This window comes from Salvelinus alpinus, chromosome 30 (genome assembly GCF_045679555.1).
Source record: "Salvelinus alpinus chromosome 30, SLU_Salpinus.1, whole genome shotgun sequence".
Taxonomy (NCBI): Eukaryota; Metazoa; Chordata; class Actinopteri; order Salmoniformes; family Salmonidae; genus Salvelinus; species Salvelinus alpinus.
Genome location: NC_092115.1, coordinates 5,206,959 through 5,228,038, shown reverse-complemented (window position 1 = coordinate 5,228,038; position 21,080 = coordinate 5,206,959). Strand labels below are relative to the sequence as shown.

General features: G+C 53.6%; 1 protein-coding gene across 1 annotated transcript in view; it reads left to right on the top strand.

Annotated features, from left to right (window-relative positions):
• Window positions 1–21,080, top strand: part of LOC139559946 (protein APCDD1-like) — a 51,212-nt gene that overhangs the window by 19,550 nt on the left and 10,582 nt on the right. Inside the window, exons 3-5 of the mRNA XM_071376424.1 lie at window positions 697–907; window positions 1,121–1,297; window positions 1,811–1,954. Coding sequence (XP_071232525.1) covers window positions 697–907; window positions 1,121–1,297; window positions 1,811–1,954 — 532 coding nt within the window. The remainder of the gene's footprint in view (window positions 1–696; window positions 908–1,120; window positions 1,298–1,810; window positions 1,955–21,080) is intronic.

Sequence of the window (21,080 nt, the reverse complement as noted above, 5' to 3'; positions counted from 1 at the left end):
GTGACATTGGCGCCGGAATTCAATCAAAGATGCGTTGTAGACAAGCACATTTCTTTTGACTTTTGACTGAATTCCCGTCTCCACCAGATACACTTTCTGTCTGGGGGGGAGATACTCAGACAAGTGGGAAAGAATCAGTATGATGTTTACTTTGGAAAACACACACCTCAAAGTCCTGTCCCCATCCACCTCTCTCTAAGTCCTGTCCCCCATCCACCTCTCTCTAAGTCCTGTCCCCATCCACCTCTCTCTAAGTCCTGTCCTCCATCCCCCTCTCTCTAAGTCCTGTCCCCATCCACCTCTCTCTAAGTCCTGTCCCCATCCACCTCTCTCTAAGTCCTGTCCCCATCCACCTCTCTCTAAGTCCTGTCCCCATTCACCTCTGTCTAAGTCCTGTCCCCATCCATCTCTCTCTAAGTCCTGTCCCCATCCACCTCTCTCTAAGTCCTGTCCCCATCCACCTCTCTCTAAGTCCTGTCCCCATCCACCTCTCTCTAAGTCCTGTCCCCATCCACCTCTCTCTAAGTCCTGTCCCCATCCACCTCTCTCTAAGTCCTGTCCCCATCCACCTCTCTCTAAGTCCTGTCCCCATCCACCTCTCTCTAAGTCCTGTCCCCATCCACCTCTGTCTAAGTCCTGTCCCCATCCACCTCTGTCTAACTCCTCTCCTCATCCATCTCTCTCTCCGTCTGCCAGCTGTGAGGTACGCCCTGGCCCAGAGTTCCTGACGCGATCGTACCGGTTCTTCCCCAACAACACGTTCCAGGCCAACCAGTTCTACTACAGGGACAACCACTGCACCAGACCCACCTACACCCTGGTGGCCCGGGGACGACTGAGGCTCAGACAGGCCTCCTGGATAATCAGAGGAGGAACAGAGGCTGACTACCAGCTCCACCGCACACAGGTAGGAGGGTGTGTCTTCCAGCATGACTCTGTGTGTGTGTGTGTGTGTGTGTGTGTGTGTGTGTGTGTGTGTGTGTGTGTGTGTGTGTGTGTGTGTGTGTGTGTGTGTGTGTGTGTGTGTGTGTGTGTGTGTGTGTGTGTGTGTGTGTGTGTGTGTGTGTGTGTGTGTGTGTGTGTATTTCTACAGTACATGTGTATCTATCCCACTACCCAGGTGGTGTGTCACAGTGCAGACGTGGCCAAAGACCTGAACCAGCGGTTGAACCGGAGCTGTCGTGGCGCCGTGAGGAGCAAAGCACCATGGGAACCCAATGTAAACTATGAGCTGTGGAGTGAAGAGAGCGGCTGTGACTGCTCCAGGGAGCTCAACTTCTCCATGCACGAGCTGCAGGTTAGTGAGGAGGGATCCTAACCGGAAGGTGGCCGGTTCAAATCCCACGCCAGACTAAATCTGGTTGGCAGCGGGTTGGCAGCTAGATGCCATATCCAGTTGTTGTGTTCTTGAGCAAGGCACTTGACCTTTAGAAACTACCCAGGGGGCATTGCAGCATGGCTGCCCTCTGCTCAGACCACACCAACCTGTCTGTGTCTTTCCAAGGGAAAGTAGAAGACAATACATTCCTGTTGGACATTCTTCTAAATTGCACACTAAAGTATTCTCCTTCCCCCCTCCGCCTCCACCTCCTTCTTCCCCCAATCCCACCTCGTTCTTCTTCCCCCAACCCCACCTCGTTCTTCTCCCCAACCCCACCTCCTTCTTCTCCCCAACCCCACCTCCTTCTTCTCCCCAACCCCACCTCCTTCTTCTCCCCAACCCCAACCCCTCCTCCACCTCCTCCTCCCCCCAACCCCTCCTCCACCTCCTCCTCCCCCCAACCCCTCCTCCTCCTCCTCCCCCCTGCAGCTGCAGCGTGTGGAGAAGCAGTACCTCCATCATAACGTGGATCACCTGGTTGAGGAGCTGTTTCTGGGAGACATCCACACGGAGAAATCCCAGAGGATTTATTATAGGCCGTCGAGCTATCAGGCTGCGTTACAACATGCTAAGGTTAGTACTTTACTGTATATCGTTGTGTGTGTGGTAGCGTGTACTCTGTAGGGTGGTACTTCCACACTGAGCGTGCCCAGAGGATGTGCTACAGACCTTCTAGCTACCAGGAAGTCTCCCAGACCTCCAAGGTGAGTATTAATCTGTTTGTTGTCCACCGCTTAACAGACTCTGACTTCAGTTGACAATTTCAGTTGCTGGCCAGGTCAATTCTAGGGCCTGTTTGTTCCTACACGTACAGTTGGTGGTGGTGGTGTACCTAATAAACTGACCACTGAGTGTAATACACATACAGTTGAAGTCGGAAGTTTACATACACTTAGGTTGGAGTCATTAAAACTCGTTTTTCAACCACTCCACAAATTTCTTGTTAACAAACTATAGTTTTGGCAAGTCGGTTAGGACATCTACTTTGTGCATGATACAAGTAATCGTTTACAGACAGATTATTTAACTTATAATTCACTGTATCACAATTCCAGTGGGTCAGAAGTTTACATGCACTAAGTTGACTGTGCCTTTAAACAGTGTGGAAAATTCCAGAAAATTATGTCATGGCTTTAGAATCTTCTGATAGGCTAATTGACATAATTTGAGTCAAGTGGAGGTGTACCTGTGGATGTATTTCAAGGCCTACCTTCAAACTCAGTGCCTCTTTGCTTGACATCATGGGAAAATCAAAAGAAATCAGCCAAGACCTCAGAAAAAAAAACTTGTGGATCCAAGACCTCCACAAGTCTGGTTCATCCTTGGGAGCAATTTCCAAATGCCAGTGTGTGTCGGTAGAGTCCAGTGTGTGTGGGTAGAGTCCAGTGTTGTGTGGGTAGAGTCCAGTGTTGTGTGGGTAGAGTCCAGTGTGTGGGTAGAGTCCAGTGTGTGTTGGTAGAGTCCAGTGTGTGTGGGTAGAGTCCAGTGTGTGTGGGTAGAGTCCAGTGTGTGTGGGTAGAGTCCAGTGTGTGTGGGTAGAGTCCAGTGTGTGGGTAGAGTCCAGTGTGTGGGTAGAGTCCAGTGTGTGTGGGTAGAGTCCAGTGTGTGGGTAGAGTCCACTGTTGTGTGGGTAGAGTCTAGTGTCGTGTGGGTAGAGTCCAGTGTTGTGTGGGTAGAGTCCAGTGTTGTGTGGGTAGAGTCCAGTGTGTGGGTAGAGTCCACTGTTGTGTGGGTAGAGTCCAGTGTGTGTGGGTAGAGTCCACTGTTGTGTGGGTAGAGTCCAGTGTGTGTGGGTAGAGTCCAGTGTTGTGTGGGTAGAGTCCAGTGTTGTGTGGGTAGAGTCAGGTGTTGTGTGGGTAGAGTCCAGTGTTGTGTGGGTAGAGTCCAGTGTGTGTGGGTAGAGTCCAGTGTGTGGGTAGAGTCCACTGTTGTGTGGGTAGAGTCCAGTGTTGTGTTGGTAGAGTCCAGTGTTGTGTGGGTAGAGTCCAGTGTGTGGGTAGAGTCCAGTGTTGTGGGTAGAGTCCACTGTTGTGTGGGTAGAGTCCAGTGTTGTGTGGGTAGAGTCCAGTGTTGTGTGGGTAGAGTCCAGTGTTGTGTGGGTAGAGTCCAGTGTGTGTGGGTAGAGTCCACTGTTGTGTGGGTAGAGTCCACTGTTGTGTGGGTAGAGTCCACTGTTGTGTGGGTAGAGTCCAGTGTTGTGTGGGTAGAGTCCAGTGTTGTGGGTAGAGTCCACTGTTGTGTGGGTAGAGTCCAGTGTGTGGTTAGAGTCCAGTGTTGTGGGTAGAGTCCACTGTTGTGTGGGTAGAGTCCAGTGTTGTGTGGGTAGAGTCCAGTGTGTGTGTGGGTAGAGTCCAGCGTGTGGGTAGAGTCCAGCGTGTGGGTAGAGTCCAGTGTGTGGGTAGAGTCCAGTGTTGTGTGGGTAGAGTCCAGTGTTGTGTGGGTAGAGTCCAGTGTTGTGTGGGTAGAGTCCAGTGTGTGTGGGTAGAGTCCAGCGTGTGGGTAGAGTCCAGTGTGTGGGTAGAGTCCAGTGTTGTGTGGGTAGAGTCCAGTGTTGTGTGGGTAGAGTCCAATGTGTGTGGGTAGAGTCCAGCGTGTGGGTAGAGTCCAGTGTTGTGTGGGTAGAGTCCAGTGTTGTGTGGGTAGAGTCCAGTGTTGTGTGGGTAGAGTCCAGTGTGTGTGGGTAGAGTCCAGCGTGTGGGTAGAGTCCAGTGTGTGGGTAGAGTCCAGTGTGTGTGGGTAGAGTCCAGTGTGTGTGGGTAGAGTCCAGTGTTGTGTGGGTAGAGTCCAGTGTGTGTGTGTAGAGTCCAGTGTGTGTGGGTAGAGTCCATCGTGTGTGGGTAGAGTCCAGTGTGTGGGTAGAGTCCAGTGTTGTGTGGGTAGAGTCCAGTGTTGTGTGGGTAGAGTCCAGTGTTGTGTGGGTAGAGTCCAGTGTGTGGGTAGAGTCCAGTGTGTGTGTGGGTAGAGTCCAGTGTGTGGGTAGAGTCCAGTGTTGTGTGGGTAGAGTCCAGTGTTGTGTGGGTAGAGTCCAGTGTTGTGTGGGTAGAGTCCAGTGTTGTGTGGGTAGAGTCAGGTGTTGTGTGGGTAGAGTCCAGTGTTGTGTGGGTAGAGTCCAGTGTGTGTGGGTAGAGTCCAGTGTGTGGGTAGAGTCCACTGTTGTGTGGGTAGAGTCCAGTGTTGTGTGGGTAGAGTCCAGTGTTGTGTGGGTAGAGTCCAGTGTGTGGGTAGAGTCCAGTGTTGTGGGTAGAGTCCACTGTTGTGTGGGTAGAGTCCAGTGTTGTGTGGGTAGAGTCCAGTGTTGTGTGGGTAGAGTCCAGTGTTGTGTGGGTAGAGTCCAGTGTGTGTGGGTAGAGTCCACTGTTGTGTGGGTAGAGTCCACTGTTGTGTGGGTAGAGTCCACTGTTGTGTGGGTAGAGTCCAGTGTTGTGTGGGTAGAGTCCAGTGTTGTGGGTAGAGTCCACTGTTGTGTGGGTAGAGTCCAGTGTGTGGGTAGAGTCCAGTGTTGTGGGTAGAGTCCACTGTTGTGTGGGTAGAGTCCAGTGTTGTGTGGGTAGAGTCCAGCGTGTGGGTAGAGTCCAGCGTGTGGGTAGAGTCCAGTGTGTGGGTAGAGTCCAGTGTTGTGTGGGTAGAGTCCAGTGTTGTGTGGGTAGAGTCCAGTGTTGTGTGGGTAGAGTCCAGTGTGTGTGGGTAGAGTCCAGCGTGTGGGTAGAGTCCAGTGTGTGGGTAGAGTCCAGTGTTGTGTGGGTAGAGTCCAGTGTTGTGTGGGTAGAGTCCAATGTGTGTGGGTAGAGTCCAGCGTGTGGGTAGAGTCCAGTGTTGTGTGGGTAGAGTCCAGTGTTGTGTGGGTAGAGTCCAGTGTTGTGTGGGTAGAGTCCAGTGTGTGTGGGTAGAGTCCAGCGTGTGGGTAGAGTCCAGTGTGTGGGTAGAGTCCAGTGTGTGTGGGTAGAGTCCAGTGTGTGTGGGTAGAGTCCAGTGTTGTGTGGGTAGAGTCCAGTGTGTGTGTGTAGAGTCCAGTGTGTGTGGGTAGAGTCCAGCGTGTGTGGGTAGAGTCCAGTGTGTGGGTAGAGTCCAGTGTTGTGTGGGTAGAGTCCAGTGTTGTGTGGGTAGAGTCCAGTGTTGTGTGGGTAGAGTCCAGTGTGTGGGTAGAGTCCAGTGTGTGTGTGGGTAGAGTCCAGTGTGTGGGTAGAGTCCAGTGTTGTGTGGGTAGAGTCCAGTGTTGTGTGGGTAGAGTCCAGTGTTGTGTGGGTAGAGTCCAGTGTTGTGTGGGTAGAGTCCAGTGTTGTGTGGGTAGAGTCCAGTGTTGTGTGTGTGGGTAGAGTCCAGTGTTGTGTGGGTAGAGTCCAGTGTTGTGTGGGTAGAGTCCAGTGTTGTGTGGGTAGAGTCCAGTGTGTGTGGGTAGAGTCCACTGTTGTGTGGGTAGAGTCCACTGTTGTGTGGGTAGAGTCCACTGTTGTGTGGGTAGAGTCCACTGTTGTGTGGGTAGAGTCCAGTGTGTGTGGGTAGAGTCCAGCGTGTGGGTAGAGTCCAGCGTGTGGGTAGAGTCCAGTGTTGTGTGGGTAGAGTCCAGTGTTGTGTGGGTAGAGTCCAGTGTGTGTGGGTAGAGTCCAGCGTGTGGGTAGAGTCCAGTGTGTGTGGGTAGAGTCCAGTGTGTGTGGGTAGAGTCCAGTGTTGTGTGGGTAGAGTCCAGTGTGTGTGGGTAGAGTCCAGCGTGTGTGGGTAGAGTCCAGTGTTGTGTGGGTAGAGTCCAGTGTGTGGGTAGAGTCCAGTGTTGTGTGGGTAGAGTCCAGTGTTGTGTGGGTAGAGTCCAGTGTGTGGGTAGAGTCCAGTGTGTGTGTGGGTAGAGTCCAGTGTGTGGGTACAGTCCAGTGTGTGGGTAGAGTCCAGTGTTGTGTGGGTAGAGTCCAGTGTTGTGTGGGTAGAGTCCAGTGTTGTGTGTGGGTAGAGTCCAGTGTTGTGTGGGTAGAGTCCAGTGTTGTGTGGGTAGAGTCCAGTGTTGTGTGGGTAGAGTCCACTGTTGTGTGGGTAGAGTCCACTGTTGTGTGGGTAGAGTCCACTGTTGTGTGGGTAGAGTCCAGTGTTGTGTGGGTAGAGTCCAGTGTGTGGGTAGAGTCCAGTGTGTGGGTAGAGTCCAGTGTTGTGGGTAGAGTCCAGTGTTGTGGGTAGAGTCCAGTGTTGTGTGGGTAGAGTCCACTGTTGTGTGGGTAGAGTCCAGTTTGTGGGTAGAGTCCAGTGTTGTGGGTAGAGTCCAGTGTGTGTGGGTAGAGTCCAATGTGTGGGTAGAGTCCAGTGTTGTGTGGGTAGAGTCCAGTGTGTGTGGGTAGAGTCCAGTGTGTGTGGGTAGAGTCCAGTGTTGTGTGGGTAGAGTCCAGTGTGTGTGGGTAGAGTCCACTGTTGTGTGGGTAGAGTCCACTGTTGTGTGGGTAGAGTCCACTGTTGTGTGGGTAGAGTCCAGTGTGTGTGGGTAGAGTCCAGCGTGTGGATAGAGTCCAGTGTGTGTGAGTAGAGCCCGGTGTGTGGGTAGAGTCCACTGTTGTGTGGGTAGAGTCCAGTGTTGTGTGGGTAGAGTCCAATGTGTGGGTAGAGTCCAGTGTTGTGTGGGTAGAGTCCAGTGTGTGTGGGTAGAGTCCAGTGTGTGTGGGTAGATTCCAGTGTTGTGTGGGTAGAGTCCAGTGTGTGTGGGTAGAGTCCACTGTTGTGTGGGTAGAGTCCACTGTTGTGTGGGTAGAGTCCAGTGTGTGTGGGTAGAGTCCAGCGTGTGGGTAGAGTCCAGCGTGTGGGTAGAGTCCAGTGTGTGTGGGTAGAGTCCAGTGTTGTGTGGGTAGAGTCCAGTGTTGTGTGGGTAGAGTCCAGTGTGTGTGGGTAGAGTCCAGCGTGTGGGTAGAGTCCAGCGTGTGTGGGTAGAGTCCAGTGTGTGTGGGTAGAGTCCAGTGTGTGTGGGTAGAGTCCAGTGTTGTGTGGGTAGAGTCCAGTGTTGTGTGGGTAGAGTCCAGTGTGTGGGTAGAGTCCAGTGTGTGTGGGTAGAGTCCAGTGTGTGTGGGTAGAGTCCAGTGTGTGTGGGTAGAGTCCAGTGTTGTGTGGGTAGAGTCCAGTGTTGTGTGGGTAGAGTCCAGTGTGTGGGTAGAGTCCAGTGTGTGTTGGTAGAGTCCAGTGTGTGTGGGTAGTCCAGTGTGTCCAGTGTGTGTGGGTAGAGTCCAGCGTGTGGGTAGAGTCCAGCGTGTGGGTAGAGTCCAGTGTTGTGTGGGTAGAGTCCAGTGTGTGTGGGTAGAGTCCAGCGTGTGGGTAGAGTCCAGCGTGTGGGTAGAGTCCAGTGTGTGTGGGTAGAGTCCAGTGTTGTGTGGGTAGAGTCCAGTGTGTGTGGGTAGAGTCCAGCGTGTGTGGGTAGAGTCCAGTGTTGTGTGGGTAGAGTCCAGTGTGTGGGTAGAGTCCAGTGTTGTGTGGGTAGAGTCCAGTGTTGTGTGGGTAGAGTCCAGTGTGTGGGTAGAGTCCAGTGTGTGTGTGGGTAGAGTCCAGTGTGTGGGTACAGTCCAGTGTGTGGGTAGAGTCCAGTGTTGTGTGGGTAGAGTCCAGTGTTGTGTGGGTAGAGTCCAGTGTGTGGGTAGAGTCCAGTGTTGTGTGTGGGTAGAGTCCAGTGTTGTGTGGGTAGAGTCCAGTGTTGTGTGGGTAGAGTCCACTGTTGTGTGGGTAGAGTCCACTGTTGTGTGGGTAGAGTCCACTGTTGTGTGGGTAGAGTCCAGTGTTGTGTGGGTAGAGTCCAGTGTGTGGGTAGAGTCCAGTGTTGTGGGTAGAGTCCAGTGTTGTGGGTAGAGTCCACTGTTGTGTGGGTAGAGTCCACTGTTGTGTGGGTAGAGTCCAGTGTGTGGGTAGAGTCCAGTGTTGTGGGTAGAGTCCAGTGTGTGTGGGTAGAGTCCAGTGTGTGTGGGTAGAGTCCAGTGTGTGTGGGTAGAGTCCAGTGTGTGTGGGTAGAGTCCAGTGTGTGTGGGTAGAGTCCAGTGTGTGTGGGTAGAGTCCAGTGTGTGTGGGTAGAGTCCACTGTTGTGTGGGTAGAGTCCAGTGTTGTGTGGGTAGAGTCCAGTGTGTGGGGTAGAGTCCAGTGTGTGGGTAGAGTCCAGTGTTATGTGTGGGTAGAGTCCAGTGTGTGTGGGTAGAGTCCAGTGTGTGTGGGTAGAGTCCAGTGTTGTGTGGGTAGAGTCCAGTGTGTGTGGGTAGAGTCCACTGTTGTGTGGGTAGAGTCCACTGTTGTGTGGGTAGAGTCCAGTGTGTGTGGGTAGAGTCCAGCGTGTGGGTAGAGTCCAGCGTGTGGGTAGAGTCCAGTGTTGTGTGGGTAGAGTCCAGTGTTGTGTGGGTAGAGTCCAGTGTGTGTGGGTAGAGTCCAGCGTGTGGGTAGAGTCCAGTGTTGCGTGTGGGTAGAGTCCAGTGTGTGTGGGTAGAGTCCAGTGTTGTGTGGGTAGAGTCCAGTGTTGTGTGGGTAGAGTCCAGTGTTGTGTGGGTAGAGTCCAGTGTTGTGTGGGTAGAGTCCAGTGTTGTGTGGGTAGAGTCCAGCGTGTGTGGGTAGAGTCCAGTGTCGTGTGGGTAGAGTCCAGTGTTGTGGGTAGAGTCCAGTGTTGTGTGGGTAGAGTCCAGTGTTGTGTCGGGTAGAGTCCAGTGTGTGGGGTAGAGTCCAGTGTGTGGGGTAGAGTCCAGTGTGGGGTAGAGTCCAGTGTGTGTGGGTAGAGTCCAGTGTGTGTGGGTAGAGTCCAGTGTGTGGGTAGAGTCCGTGTGTGGGTAGAGTCCAGTGTTGTGTGGGTAGAGTCCAGTGTGTGGGGTAGAGTCCAGTGTGTGTGGGTAGAGTCCAGTGTGTGTGGGTAGAGTCCAGTGTGTGGGTAGAGTCCAGTGTGTGTGGGTAGAGTCCAGTGTGTGTGGGTAGAGTCCAGTGTGTGTGGGTAGAGTCCAGTGTGTGTGCGGTAGAGTCCAGCGTGTGTGTGGGTAGAGTCCAGTGTTGTGTGGGTAGAGTCCAGTGTGTGTGGGTAGAGTCCAGCGTGTGGGTAGAGTCCAGCGTGTGGGTAGAGTCCAGTGTGTGTGGGTAGAGTCCAGTGTTGTGTGGGTAGAGTCCAGTGTGTGTGGGTAGAGTCCAGCGTGTGTGGGTAGAGTCCAGTGTTGTGTGGGTAGAGTCCAGTGTGTGGGTAGAGTCCAGTGTTGTGTGGGTAGAGTCCAGTGTTGTGTGGGTAGAGTCCAGTGTGTGGGTAGAGTCCAGTGTGTGTGTGGGTAGAGTCCAGTGTGTGGGTACAGTCCAGTGTGTGGGTAGAGTCCAGTGTTGTGTGGGTAGAGTCCAGTGTTGTGTGGGTAGAGTCCAGTGTGTGGGTAGAGTCCAGTGTTGTGTGTGGGTAGAGTCCAGTGTTGTGTGGGTAGAGTCCAGTGTTGTGTGGGTAGAGTCCACTGTTGTGTGGGTAGAGTCCACTGTTGTGTGGGTAGAGTCCACTGTTGTGTGGGTAGAGTCCAGTGTTGTGTGGGTAGAGTCCAGTGTGTGGGGTAGAGTCCAGTGTGTGGGTAGAGTCCAGTGTTGTGGGTAGAGTCCACTGTTGTGTGGGTAGAGTCCACTGTTGTGTGGGTAGAGTCCAGTGTGTGGGTAGAGTCCAGTGTTGTGGGTAGAGTCCAGTGTGTGTGGGTAGAGTCCAGTGTTGTGTGGGTAGAGTCCAGTGTGTGTGGGTAGAGTCCAGTGTGTGTGGGTAGAGTCCAGTGTTGTGTGGGTACAGTCCAGTTTGTGTGGGTAGAGTCCAGTGTGTGTGGGTAGAGTCCAGTGTTGTGTGGGTAGAGTCCAGTGTTGTGTGGGTAGAGTCCAGTGTGTGTGGGTAGAGTCCAGTGTGTGGGTAGAGTCCAGTGTTATGTGTGGGTAGAGTCCAGTGTTGTGTGGGTAGAGTCCAGTGTTGTGTGGGTAGAGTCCAGTGTTGTGTGGGTAGAGTCCAGTGTGTGTGGGTAGAGTCCACTGTTGTGTGGGTAGAGTCCACTGTTGTGTGGGTAGAGTCCAGTGTGTGTGGGTAGAGTCCAGCGTGTGGGTAGAGTCCACTGTTGTGTGGGTAGAGTCCAGTGTTGTGTGGGTAGAGTCCAGTGTTGTGTGGGTAGAGTCCAGCGTGTGTGGGTAGAGTCCAGCGTGTGGGTAGAGTCCAGTGTGTGGGTAGAGTCCAGTGTTGTGTGGGTAGAGTCCAGTGTTGTGTGGGTAGAGTCCAGTGTTGTGTGGGTAGAGTCCAGTGTTGTGTGGGTAGAGTCCAGCGTGTGGGTAGAGTCCAGTGTGTGGGTAGAGTCCAGTGTTGTGTGGGTAGAGTCCAGTGTTGTGTGGGTAGAGTCCAGTGTTGTGTGGGTAGAGTCCAGTGTGTGTGGGTAGAGTCCAGCTGTGTGGGTAGAGTCCAGTGTTGTGTGGGTAGAGTCCAGTGTTGTGTGGGTAGAGTCCAGTGTTGTGTGGGTAGAGTCCAGTGTGTGTGGGTAGAGTCCAGCGTGTGGGTAGAGTCCAGTGTGTGGGTAGAGTCCAGTGTGTGTGGGTAGAGTCCAGTGTTGTGTGGGTAGAGTCCAGTGTTGTGTGGGTAGAGTCCAGTGTGTGTGGGTAGAGTCCAGCGTGTGGGTAGAGTCCAGTGTTGTGTGGGTAGAGTCCAGTGTTGTGTGGGTAGAGTCCAGTGTTGTGTGGGTAGAGTCCAGTGTTGTGTGGGTAGAGTCCAGCGTGTGGGTAGAGTCCAGTGTGTGGGTAGAGTCCAGTGTGTGTGGGTAGAGTCCAGTGTGTGTGGGTAGAGTCCAGCGTGTGTGGGTAGAGTCCAGTGTGTGGGTAGAGTCCAGTGTTGTGTGGGTAGAGTCCAGTGTTGTGTGGGTAGAGTCCAGTGTTGTGTGGGTAGAGTCCAGTGTGTGGGTAGAGTCCAGTGTGTGTGTCGGGTAGAGTCCAGTGTGTGGGTAGAGTCCAGTGTTGTGTGGGTAGAGTCCAGTGTTGTGGTGGGTAGAGTCCAGTGTTGTGTGGGTAGAGTCCAGTGTTGTGTGGGTAGAGTCCAGTGTTGTGTGTGTGGGTAGAGTCCAGTGTTGTGTGGGTAGAGTCCAGTGTTGTGTGGGTAGAGTCCAGTGTTGTGTGGGTAGAGTCCAGTGTGTGTGGGTAGAGTCCAGTGTGGGGTAGAGTCCATGTTGTGTGGGTAGAGTCCACTGTTGTGTGGGTAGAGTCCAGTGTGTGGGTAGAGTCCAGTGTTGTGTGGGTAGAGTCCACTGTTGTGTGGGTAGAGTCCAGTGTGTGTGGGTAGAGTCCAGCGTGTGGGTAGAGTCCAGCGTGTGGGTAGAGTCCAGTGTTGTGTGGGTAGAGTCCAGTGTTGTGTGGGTAGAGTCCAGTGTGTGTGGGTAGAGTCCAGCGTGTGGGTAGAGTCCAGTGTGTGTGGGTAGAGTCCAGTGTGTGTGGGTAGAGTCCAGTGTTGTGTGGGTAGAGTCCAGTGTGTGTGGGTAGAGTCCAGCGTGTGTGGGTAGAGTCCAGTGTTGTGTGGGTAGAGTCCAGTGTGTGGGTAGAGTCCAGTGTTGTGTGGGTAGAGTCCAGTGTTGTGTGGGTAGAGTCCAGTGTGTGGGTAGAGTCCAGTGTGTGTGTGGGTAGAGTCCAGTGTGTGGGTACAGTCCAGTGTGTGGGTAGAGTCCAGTGTTGTGTGGGTAGAGTCCAGTGTTGTGTGGGTAGAGTCCAGTGTTGTGTGGGTAGAGTCCAGTGTTGTGTGTGGGTAGAGTCCAGTGTTGTGTGGGTAGAGTCCAGTGTTGTGTGGGTAGAGTCCAGTGTTGTGTGTGGGTAGAGTCCAGTGTTGTGTGGGTAGAGTCCAGTGTTGTGTGGGTAGAGTCCAGTGTTGTGTGGGTAGAGTCCACTGTTGTGTGGGTAGAGTCCACTGTTGTGTGGGTAGAGTCCACTGTTGTGTGGGTAGAGTCCAGTGTTGTGTGGGTAGAGTCCAGTGTGTGGGTAGAGTCCAGTGTGTGGGTAGAGTCCAGTGTTGTGGGTAGAGTCCAGTGTTGTGTGGGTAGAGTCCACTGTTGTGTGGGTAGAGTCCAGTGTTGTGGGTAGAGTCCAGTGTTGTGGGGGTAGAGTCCAGTGTGTGTGTGGGTAGAGTCCAGTGTGTGGGTAGAGTCCAGTGTTGTGTGGGTAGAGTCCAGTGTGTGTGGGTAGAGTCCAGTGTGTGGGTAGAGTCCAGTGTGTGTGAGTAGAGCCCGGTTGTGTGGGTAGAGTCCACTGTTGTGTGGGTAGAGTCCAGTGTTGTGTGGGTAGAGTCCAATGTGTGGGTAGAGTCCAGTGTTGTGTGGGTAGAGTCCAGTGTGTGTGGGTAGAGTCCAGTGTGTGTGGGTAGAGTCCAGTGTTGTGTGGGTAGAGTCCAGTGTGTGTGGGTAGAGTCCACTGTTGTGTGGGTAGAGTCCACTGTTGTGTGGGTAGAGTCCAGTGTGTGTGGGTAGAGTCCAGCGTGTGGGTAGAGTCCAGCGTGTGGGTAGAGTCCAGTGTTGTGTGGGTAGAGTCCAGTGTTGTGTGGGTAGAGTCCAGTGTGTGTGGGTAGAGTCCAGCGTGTGGGTAGAGTCCAGCGTGTGGGTAGAGTCCAGTGTGTGTGGGTAGAGTCCAGTGTTGTGTGGGTAGAGTCCAGTGTTGTGTGGGTAGAGTCCAGTGTTGTGTGGGTAGAGTCCAGTGTTGTGTGGGTAGAGTCCAGTGTGTGTGGGTAGAGTCCAGCGTGTGTGGGTAGAGTCCAGTGTGTGTGGGTAGAGTCCAGTGTGTGTGGGTAGAGTCCAGTGTTGTGTGGGTAGAGTCCAGTGTTGTGTGGGTAGAGTCCAGTGTGTGGGTAGAGTCCAGTGTGTGTGTGGGTAGAGTCCAGTGTGTGGGTACAGTCCAGTGTGTGGGTAGAGTCCAGTGTTGTGTGGGTAGAGTCCAGTGTTGTGTGGGTAGAGTCCAGTGTGTGGGTAGAGTCCAGTGTTGTGTGTGGGTAGAGTCCAGTGTTGTGTGGGTAGAGTCCAGTGTTGTGTGGGTAGAGTCCACTGTTGTGTGGGTAGAGTCCACTGTTGTGTGGGTAGAGTCCACTGTTGTGTGGGTAGAGTCCAGTGTTGTGTGGGTAGAGTCCAGTGTGTGGGTAGAGTCCAGTGTGTGGGTAGAGTCCAGTGTTGTGGGTAGAGTCCACTGTTGTGTGGGTAGAGTCCACTGTTGTGTGGGTAGAGTCCAGTGTGTGGGTAGAGTCCAGTGTTGTGGGTAGAGTCCAGTGTGTGTGGGTAGAGTCCAGTGTTGTGTGGGTAGAGTCCAGTGTGTGTGGGTAGAGTCCAGTGTGTGTGGGTAGAGTCCAGTGTTGTGTGGGTACAGTCTAGTTTGTGTGGGTAGAGTCCAGTGTGTGTGGGTAGAGTCCAGTGTTGTGTGGGTAGAGTCCAGTGTTGTGTGGGTAGAGTCCAGTGTGTGTGGGTAGAGTCCAGTGTGTGGGTAGAGTCCAGTGTTATGTGTGGGTAGAGTCCAGTGTTGTGTGGGTAGAGTCCAGTGTTGTGTGGGTAGAGTCCAGTGTTGTGTGGGTAGAGTCCAGTGTGTGTGGGTAGAGTCCACTGTTGTGTGGGTAGAGTCCACTGTTGTGTGGGTAGAGTCCAGTGTGTGTGGGTAGAGTCCAGCGTGTGGGTAGAGTCCAGTGTGTGGGTAGAGTCCAGTGTTGTGTGGGTAGAGTCCAGTGTTGTGTGGGTAGAGTCCAGTGTTGTGTGGGTAGAGTCCAGCGTGTGTGGGTAGAGTCCAGCGTGTGGGTAGAGTCCAGTGTTGTGTGTGGGTAGAGTCCAGTGTTGTGTGGGTAGAGTCCAGTGTTGTGTGGGTAGAGTCCAGTGTTGTGTGGGTAGAGTCCACTGTTGTGTGGGTAGAGTCCACTGTTGTGTGGGTAGAGTCCACTGTTGTGTGGGTAGAGTCCAGTGTTGTGTGGGTAGAGTCCAGTGTGTGGGTAGAGTCCAGTGTGTGAGTAGAGTCCAGTGTTGTGGGTAGAGTCCAGTGTTGTGTGGGTAGAGTCCACTGTTGTGTGGGTAGAGTCCAGTTTGTGGGTAGAGTCCAGTGTTGTGGGTAGAGTCCAGTGTGTGTGGGTAGAGTCCAATGTGTGGGTAGAGTCCAGTGTTGTGTGGGTAGAGTCCAGTGTGTGTGGGTAGAGTCCAGTGTGTGTGGGTAGAGTCCAGTGTTGTGTGGGTAGAGTCCAGTGTGTGTGGGTAGAGTCCACTGTTGTGTGGGTAGAGTCCACTGTTGTGTGGGTAGAGTCCAGTGTGTGTGGGTAGAGTCCAGCGTGTGGGTAGAGTCCAGTGTGTGTGAGTAGAGCACGGTGTGTGGGTAGAGTCCACTGTTGTGTGGGTAGAGTCCAGTGTTGTGTGGGTAGAGTCCAATGTGTGGGTAGAGTCCAGTGTTGTGTGGGTAGAGTCCAGTGTGTGTGGGTAGAGTCCAGTGTGTGTGGGTAGAGTCCAGTGTTGTGTGGGTAGAGTCCAGTGTGTGTGGGTAGAGTCCACTGTTGTGTGGGTAGAGTCCACTGTTGTGTGGGTAGAGTCCAGTGTGTGTGGGTAGAGTCCAGCGTGTGGGTAGAGTCCAGCGTGTGGGTAGAGTCCAGTGTTGTGTGGGTAGAGTCCAGTGTTGTGTGGGTAGAGTCCAGTGTGTGTGGGTAGAGTCCAGCGTGTGGGTAGAGTCCAGCGTGTGGGTAGAGTCCAGCGTGTGGGTAGAGTCCAGTGTTGTGTGGGTAGAGTCCAGTGTGTGTGGGTAGAGTCCAGCGTGTGGGTAGAGTCCAGCGTGTGGGTAGAGTCCAGTGTGTGTGGGTAGAGTCCAGTGTTGTGTGGGTAGAGTCCAGTGTGTGTGGGTAGAGTCCAGCGTGTGTGGGTAGAGTCCAGTGTTGTGTGGGTAGAGTCCAGTGTGTGGGTAGAGTCCAGTGTTGTGTGGGTAGAGTCCAGTGTTGTGTGGGTAGAGTCCAGTGTGTGGGTAGAGTCCAGTGTGTGTGTGGGTAGAGTCCAGTGTGTGGGTACAGTCCAGTGTGTGGGTAGAGTCCAGTGTTGTGTGGGTAGAGTCCAGTGTTGTGTGGGTAGAGTCCAGTGTGTGGGTAGAGTCCAGTGTTGTGTGTGGGTAGAGTCCAGTGTTGTGTGGGTAGAGTCCAGTGTTGTGTGGGTAGAGTCCACTGTTGTGTGGGTAGAGTCCACTGTTGTGTGGGTAGAGTCCACTGTTGTGTGGGTAGAGTCCAGTGTTGTGTGGGTAGAGTCCAGTGTGTGGGTAGAGTCCAGTGTGTGGGTAGAGTCCAGTGTTGTGGGTAGAGTCCACTGTTGTGTGGGTAGAGTCCACTGTTGTGTGGGTAGAGTCCAGTGTGTGGGTAGAGTCCAGTGTTGTGGGTAGAGTCCAGTGTGTGTGGGTAGAGTCCAGTGTGTGTGGGTAGAGTCCAGTGTTGTGTGGGTAGAGTCCAGTGTGTGTGGGTAGAGTCCAGTGTGTGTGGGTAGAGTCCAGTGTTGTGTGGGTACAGTCCAGTTTGTGTGGGTAGAGTCCAGTGTGTGTGGGTAGAGTCCAGTGTTGTGTGGGTAGAGTCCAGTGTTGTGTGGGTAGAGTCCAGTGTGTGTGGGTAGAGTCCAGTGTTGTGTGGGTAGAGTCCAGTGTTGTATGGGTAGAGTCCAGTGTGTGGGTAGAGTCCAGTGTGTGTGTGGGTAGAGTCCAGTGTGTGGGTAGAGTCCAGTGTGTGGGTAGAGTCCAGTGTTGTGTGGGTAGAGTCCAGTGTTGTGTGGGTAGAGTCCAGTGTGTGGGTAGAGTCCAGTGTTGTGTGTGGGTAGAGTCCAGTGTTGTGTGGGTAGAGTCCAGTGTTGTGTGGGTAGAGTCCAGTGTTGTGTGGGTAGAGTCCAGTGTGTGTGGGTAGAGTCCAGTGTGTGGGTAGAGTCCAGTGTTGTGTGGGTAGAGTCCAGTGTTGTGTGGGTGGAGTCCAGTGTGTGTGGGTAGAGTCCAGTGTGTGGGTAGAGTCCAGTGTGTGTGGGTAGAGTCCAGCGTGTGGGTAGAGTCCAGCGTGTGGGTAGAGTCCAGTGTTGTGTGGGTAGAGTCCAGTGTGTGTGGGTAGAGTCCAGCGTGTGGGTAGAGTCCAGCGTGTGGGTAGAGTCCAGTGTGTGTGGGTAGAGTCCAGTGTTGTGTGGGTAGAGTCCAGTGTGTGTGGGTAGAGTCCAGCGTGTGTGGGTAGAGTCCAGTGTTGTGTGGGTAGAGTCCAGTGTGTGGGTAGAGTCCAGTGTTGTGTGGGTAGAGTCCAGTGTTGTGTGGGTAGAGTCCAGTGTGTGGGTAGAGTCCAGTGTGTGTGTGGGTAGAGTCCAGTGTGTGGGTACAGTCCAGTGTGTGGGTAGAGTCCAGTGTTGTGTGGGTAGAGTCCAGTGTTGTGTGGGTAGAGTCCAGTGTGTGGGTAGAGTCCAGTGTTGTGTGTGGGTAGAGTCCAGTGTTGTGTGGGTAGAGTCCAGTGTTGTGTGGGTAGAGTCCACTGTTGTGTGGGTAGAGTCCACTGTTGTGTGGGTAGAGTCCACTGTTGTGTGGGTAGAGTCCAGTGTTGTGTGGGTAGAGTCCAGTGTGTGGGTAGAGTCCAGTGTGTGGGTAGAGTCCAGTGTTGTGGGTAGAGTCCACTGTTGTGTGGGTAGAGTCCACTGTTGTGTGGGTAGAGTCCAGTGTGTGGGTAGAGTCCAGTGTTGTGGGTAGAGTCCAGTGTGTGTGGGTAGAGTCCAGTGTGTGTGGGTAGAGTCCAGTGTTGTGTGGGTAGAGTCCAGTGTGTGTGGGTAGAGTCCAGTGTGTGTGGGTAGAGTCCAGTGTTGTGTGGGTACAGTCCAGTTTGTGTGGGTAGAGTCCAGTGTGTGTGGGTAGAGTCCAGTGTTGTGTGGGTAGAGTCCAGTGTTGTGTGGGTAGAGTCCAGTGTGTGTGGGTAGAGTCCAGTGTGTGGGTAGAGTCCAGTGTTATGTGTGGGTAGAGTCCAGTGTTGTGTGGGTAGAGTCCAGTGTTGTGTGGGTAGAGTCCAGTGTTGTGTGGGTAGAGTCCAGTGTGTGTGGGTAGAGTCCACTGTTGTGTGGGTAGAGTCCACTGTTGTGTGGGTAGAGTCCAGTGTGTGTGGGTAGAGTCCAGCGTGTGGGTAGAGTCCAGTGTGTGGGTAGAGTCCAGTGTTGTGTGGGTAGAGTCCAGTGTTGTGTGGGTAGAGTCCAGTGTGTGTGGGTAGAGTCCAGCGTGTGGGTAGAGTCCAGTGTTGTGTGTGGGTAGAGTCCAGTGTTGTGTGGGTAGAGTCCAGTGTTGTGTGGGTAGAGTCCAGTGTTGTGTGGGTAGAGTCCACTGTTGTGTGGGTAGAGTCCACTGTTGTGTGGGTAGAGTCCACTGTTGTGTGGGTAGAGTCCAGTGTTGTGTGGGTAGAGTCCAGTGTGTGGGTAGAGTCCAGTGTGTGAGTAGAGTCCAGTGTTGTGGGTAGAGTCCAGTGTTGTGTGGGTAGAGTCCACTGTTGTGTGGGTAGAGTCCAGTTTGTGGGTAGAGTCCAGTGTTGTGGGTAGAGTCCAGTGTGTGTGGGTAGAGTCCAATGTGTGGGTAGAGTCCAGTGTTGTGTGGGTAGAGTCCAGTGTGTGTGGGTAGAGTCCAGTGTGTGTGGGTAGAGTCCAGTGTTGTGTGGGTAGAGTCCAGTGTGTGTGGGTAGAGTCCACTGTTGTGTGGGTAGAGTCCACTGTTGTGTGGGTAGAGTCCAGTGTGTGTGGGTAGAGTCCAGCGTGTGGGTAGAGTCCAGTGTGTGTGAGTAGAGCACGGTGTGTGGGTAGAGTCCACTGTTGTGTGGGTAGAGTCCAGTGTTGTGTGGGTAGAGTCCAATGTGTGGGTAGAGTCCAGTGTTGTGTGGGTAGAGTCCAGTGTGTGTGGGTAGAGTCCAGTGTGTGTGGGTAGAGTCCAGTGTTGTGTGGGTAGAGTCCAGTGTGTGTGGGTAGAGTCCACTGTTGTGTGGGTAGAGTCCACTGTTGTGTGGGTAGAGTCCAGTGTGTGTGGGTAGAGTCCAGCGTGTGGGTAGAGTCCAGCGTGTGGGTAGAGTCCAGTGTTGTGTGGGTAGAGTCCAGTGTTGTGTGGGTAGAGTCCAGTGTGTGTGGGTAGAGTCCAGCGTGTGGGTAGAGTCCAGCGTGTGGGTAGAGTCCAGCGTGTGGGTAGAGTCCAGTGTTGTGTGGGTAGAGTCCAGTGTGTGTGGGTAGAGTCCAGCGTGTGGGTAGAGTCCAGCGTGTGGGTAGAGTCCAGTGTGTGTGGGTAGAGTCCAGTGTTGTGTGGGTAGAGTCCAGTGTGTGTGGGTAGAGTCCAGCGTGTGTGGGTAGAGTCCAGTGTTGTGTGGGTAGAGTCCAGTGTGTGGGTAGAGTCCAGTGTTGTGTGGGTAGAGTCCAGTGTTGTGTGGGTAGAGTCCAGTGTGTGGGTAGAGTCCAGTGTGTGTGTGGGTAGAGTCCAGTGTGTGGGTACAGTCCAGTGTGTGGGTAGAGTCCAGTGTTGTGTGGGTAGAGTCCAGTGTTGTGTGGGTAGAGTCCAGTGTGTGGGTAGAGTCCAGTGTTGTGTGTGGGTAGAGTCCAGTGTTGTGTGGGTAGAGTCCAGTGTTGTGTGGGTAGAGTCCACTGTTGTGTGGGTAGAGTCCACTGTTGTGTGGGTAGAGTCCACTGTTGTGTGGGTAGAGTCCAGTGTTGTGTGGGTAGAGTCCAGTGTGTGGGTAGAGTCCAGTGTGTGGGTAGAGTCCAGTGTTGTGGGTAGAGTCCACTGTTGTGTGGGTAGAGTCCACTGTTGTGTGGGTAGAGTCCAGTGTGTGGGTAGAGTCCAGTGTTGTGGGTAGAGTCCAGTGTGTGTGGGTAGAGTCCAGTGTGTGTGGGTAGAGTCCAGTGTTGTGTGGGTAGAGTCCAGTGTGTGTGGGTAGAGTCCAGTGTGTGTGGGTAGAGTCCAGTGTTGTGTGGGTACAGTCCAGTTTGTGTGGGTAGAGTCCAGTGTGTGTGGGTAGAGTCCACTGTTGTGTGGGTAGAGTCCACTGTTGTGTGGGTAGAGTCCAGTGTGTGTGGGTAGAGTCCAGTGTTGTGTGGGTAGAGTCCAGTGTTGTATGGGTAGAGTCCAGTGTGTGTGGGTAGAGTCCACTGTTGTGTGGGTAGAGTCCACTGTTGTGTGGGTAGAGTCCAGTGTGTGTGGGTAGAGTCCAGCGTGTGGGTAGAGTCCAGTGTGTGTGAGTAGAGCACGGTGTGTGGGTAGAGTCCACTGTTGTGTGGGTAGAGTCCAGTGTTGTGTGGGTAGAGTCCAATGTGTGGGTAGAGTCCAGTGTTGTGTGGGTAGAGTCCAGTGTGTGTGGGTAGAGTCCAGTGTGTGTGGGTAGAGTCCAGTGTTGTGTGGGTAGAGTCCAGTGTGTGTGGGTAGAGTCCACTGTTGTGTGGGTAGAGTCCACTGTTGTGTGGGTAGAGTCCAGTGTGTGTGGGTAGAGTCCAGCGTGTGGGTAGAGTCCAGCGTGTGGGTAGAGTCCAGTGTTGTGTGGGTAGAGTCCAGTGTTGTGTGGGTAGAGTCCAGTGTGTGTGGGTAGAGTCCAGCGTGTGGGTAGAGTCCAGCGTGTGGGTAGAGTCCAGCGTGTGGGTAGAGTCCAGTGTTGTGTGGGTAGAGTCCAGTGTGTGTGGGTAGAGTCCAGCGTGTGGGTAGAGTCCAGCGTGTGGGTAGAGTCCAGTGTGTGTGGGTAGAGTCCAGTGTTGTGTGGGTAGAGTCCAGTGTGTGTGGGTAGAGTCCAGCGTGTGTGGGTAGAGTCCAGTGTTGTGTGGGTAGAGTCCAGTGTGTGGGTAGAGTCCAGTGTTGTGTGGGTAGAGTCCAGTGTTGTGTGGGTAGAGTCCAGTGTGTGGGTAGAGTCCAGTGTGTGTGTGGGTAGAGTCCAGTGTGTGGGTACAGTCCAGTGTGTGGGTAGAGTCCAGTGTTGTGTGGGTAGAGTCCAGTGTTGTGTGGGTAGAGTCCAGTGTGTGGGTAGAGTCCAGTGTTGTGTGTGGGTAGAGTCCAGTGTTGTGTGGGTAGAGTCCAGTGTTGTGTGGGTAGAGTCCACTGTTGTGTGGGTAGAGTCCACTGTTGTGTGGGTAGAGTCCACTGTTGTGTGGGTAGAGTCCAGTGTTGTGTGGGTAGAGTCCAGTGTGTGGGTAGAGTCCAGTGTGTGGGTAGAGTCCAGTGTTGTGGGTAGAGTCCAGTGTTGTGTGGGTAGAGTCCACTGTTGTGTGGGTAGAGTCCAGTGTGTGGGTAGAGTCCAGTGTTGTGGGTAGAGTCCAGTGTGTGTGGGTAGAGTCCAGTGTGTGTGGGTAGAGTCCAGTGTTGTGTGGGTAGAGTCCAGTGTGTGTGGGTAGAGTCCAGTGTGTGTGGGTAGAGTCCAGTGTTGTGTGGGTACAGTCCAGTTTGTGTGGGTAGAGTCCAGTGTGTGTGGGTAGAGTCCAGTGTTGTGTGGGTAGAGTCCAGTGTTGTGTGGGTAGAGTCCAGTGTGTGTGGGTAGAGTCCAGTGTTGTGTGGGTAGAGTCCAGTGTTGTATGGGTAGAGTCCAGTGTGTGGGTAGAGTCCAGTGTGTGTGTGGGTAGAGTCCAGTGTGTGGGTAGAGTCCAGTGTGTGGGTAGAGTCCAGTGTTGTGTGGGTAGAGTCCAGTGTTGTGTGGGTAGAGTCCAGTGTGTGGGTAGAGTCCAGTGTTGTGTGTGGGTAGAGTCCAGTGTTGTGTGGGTAGAGTCCAGTGTTGTGTGGGTAGAGTCCAGTGTTGTGTGGGTAGAGTCCAGTGTGTGTGGG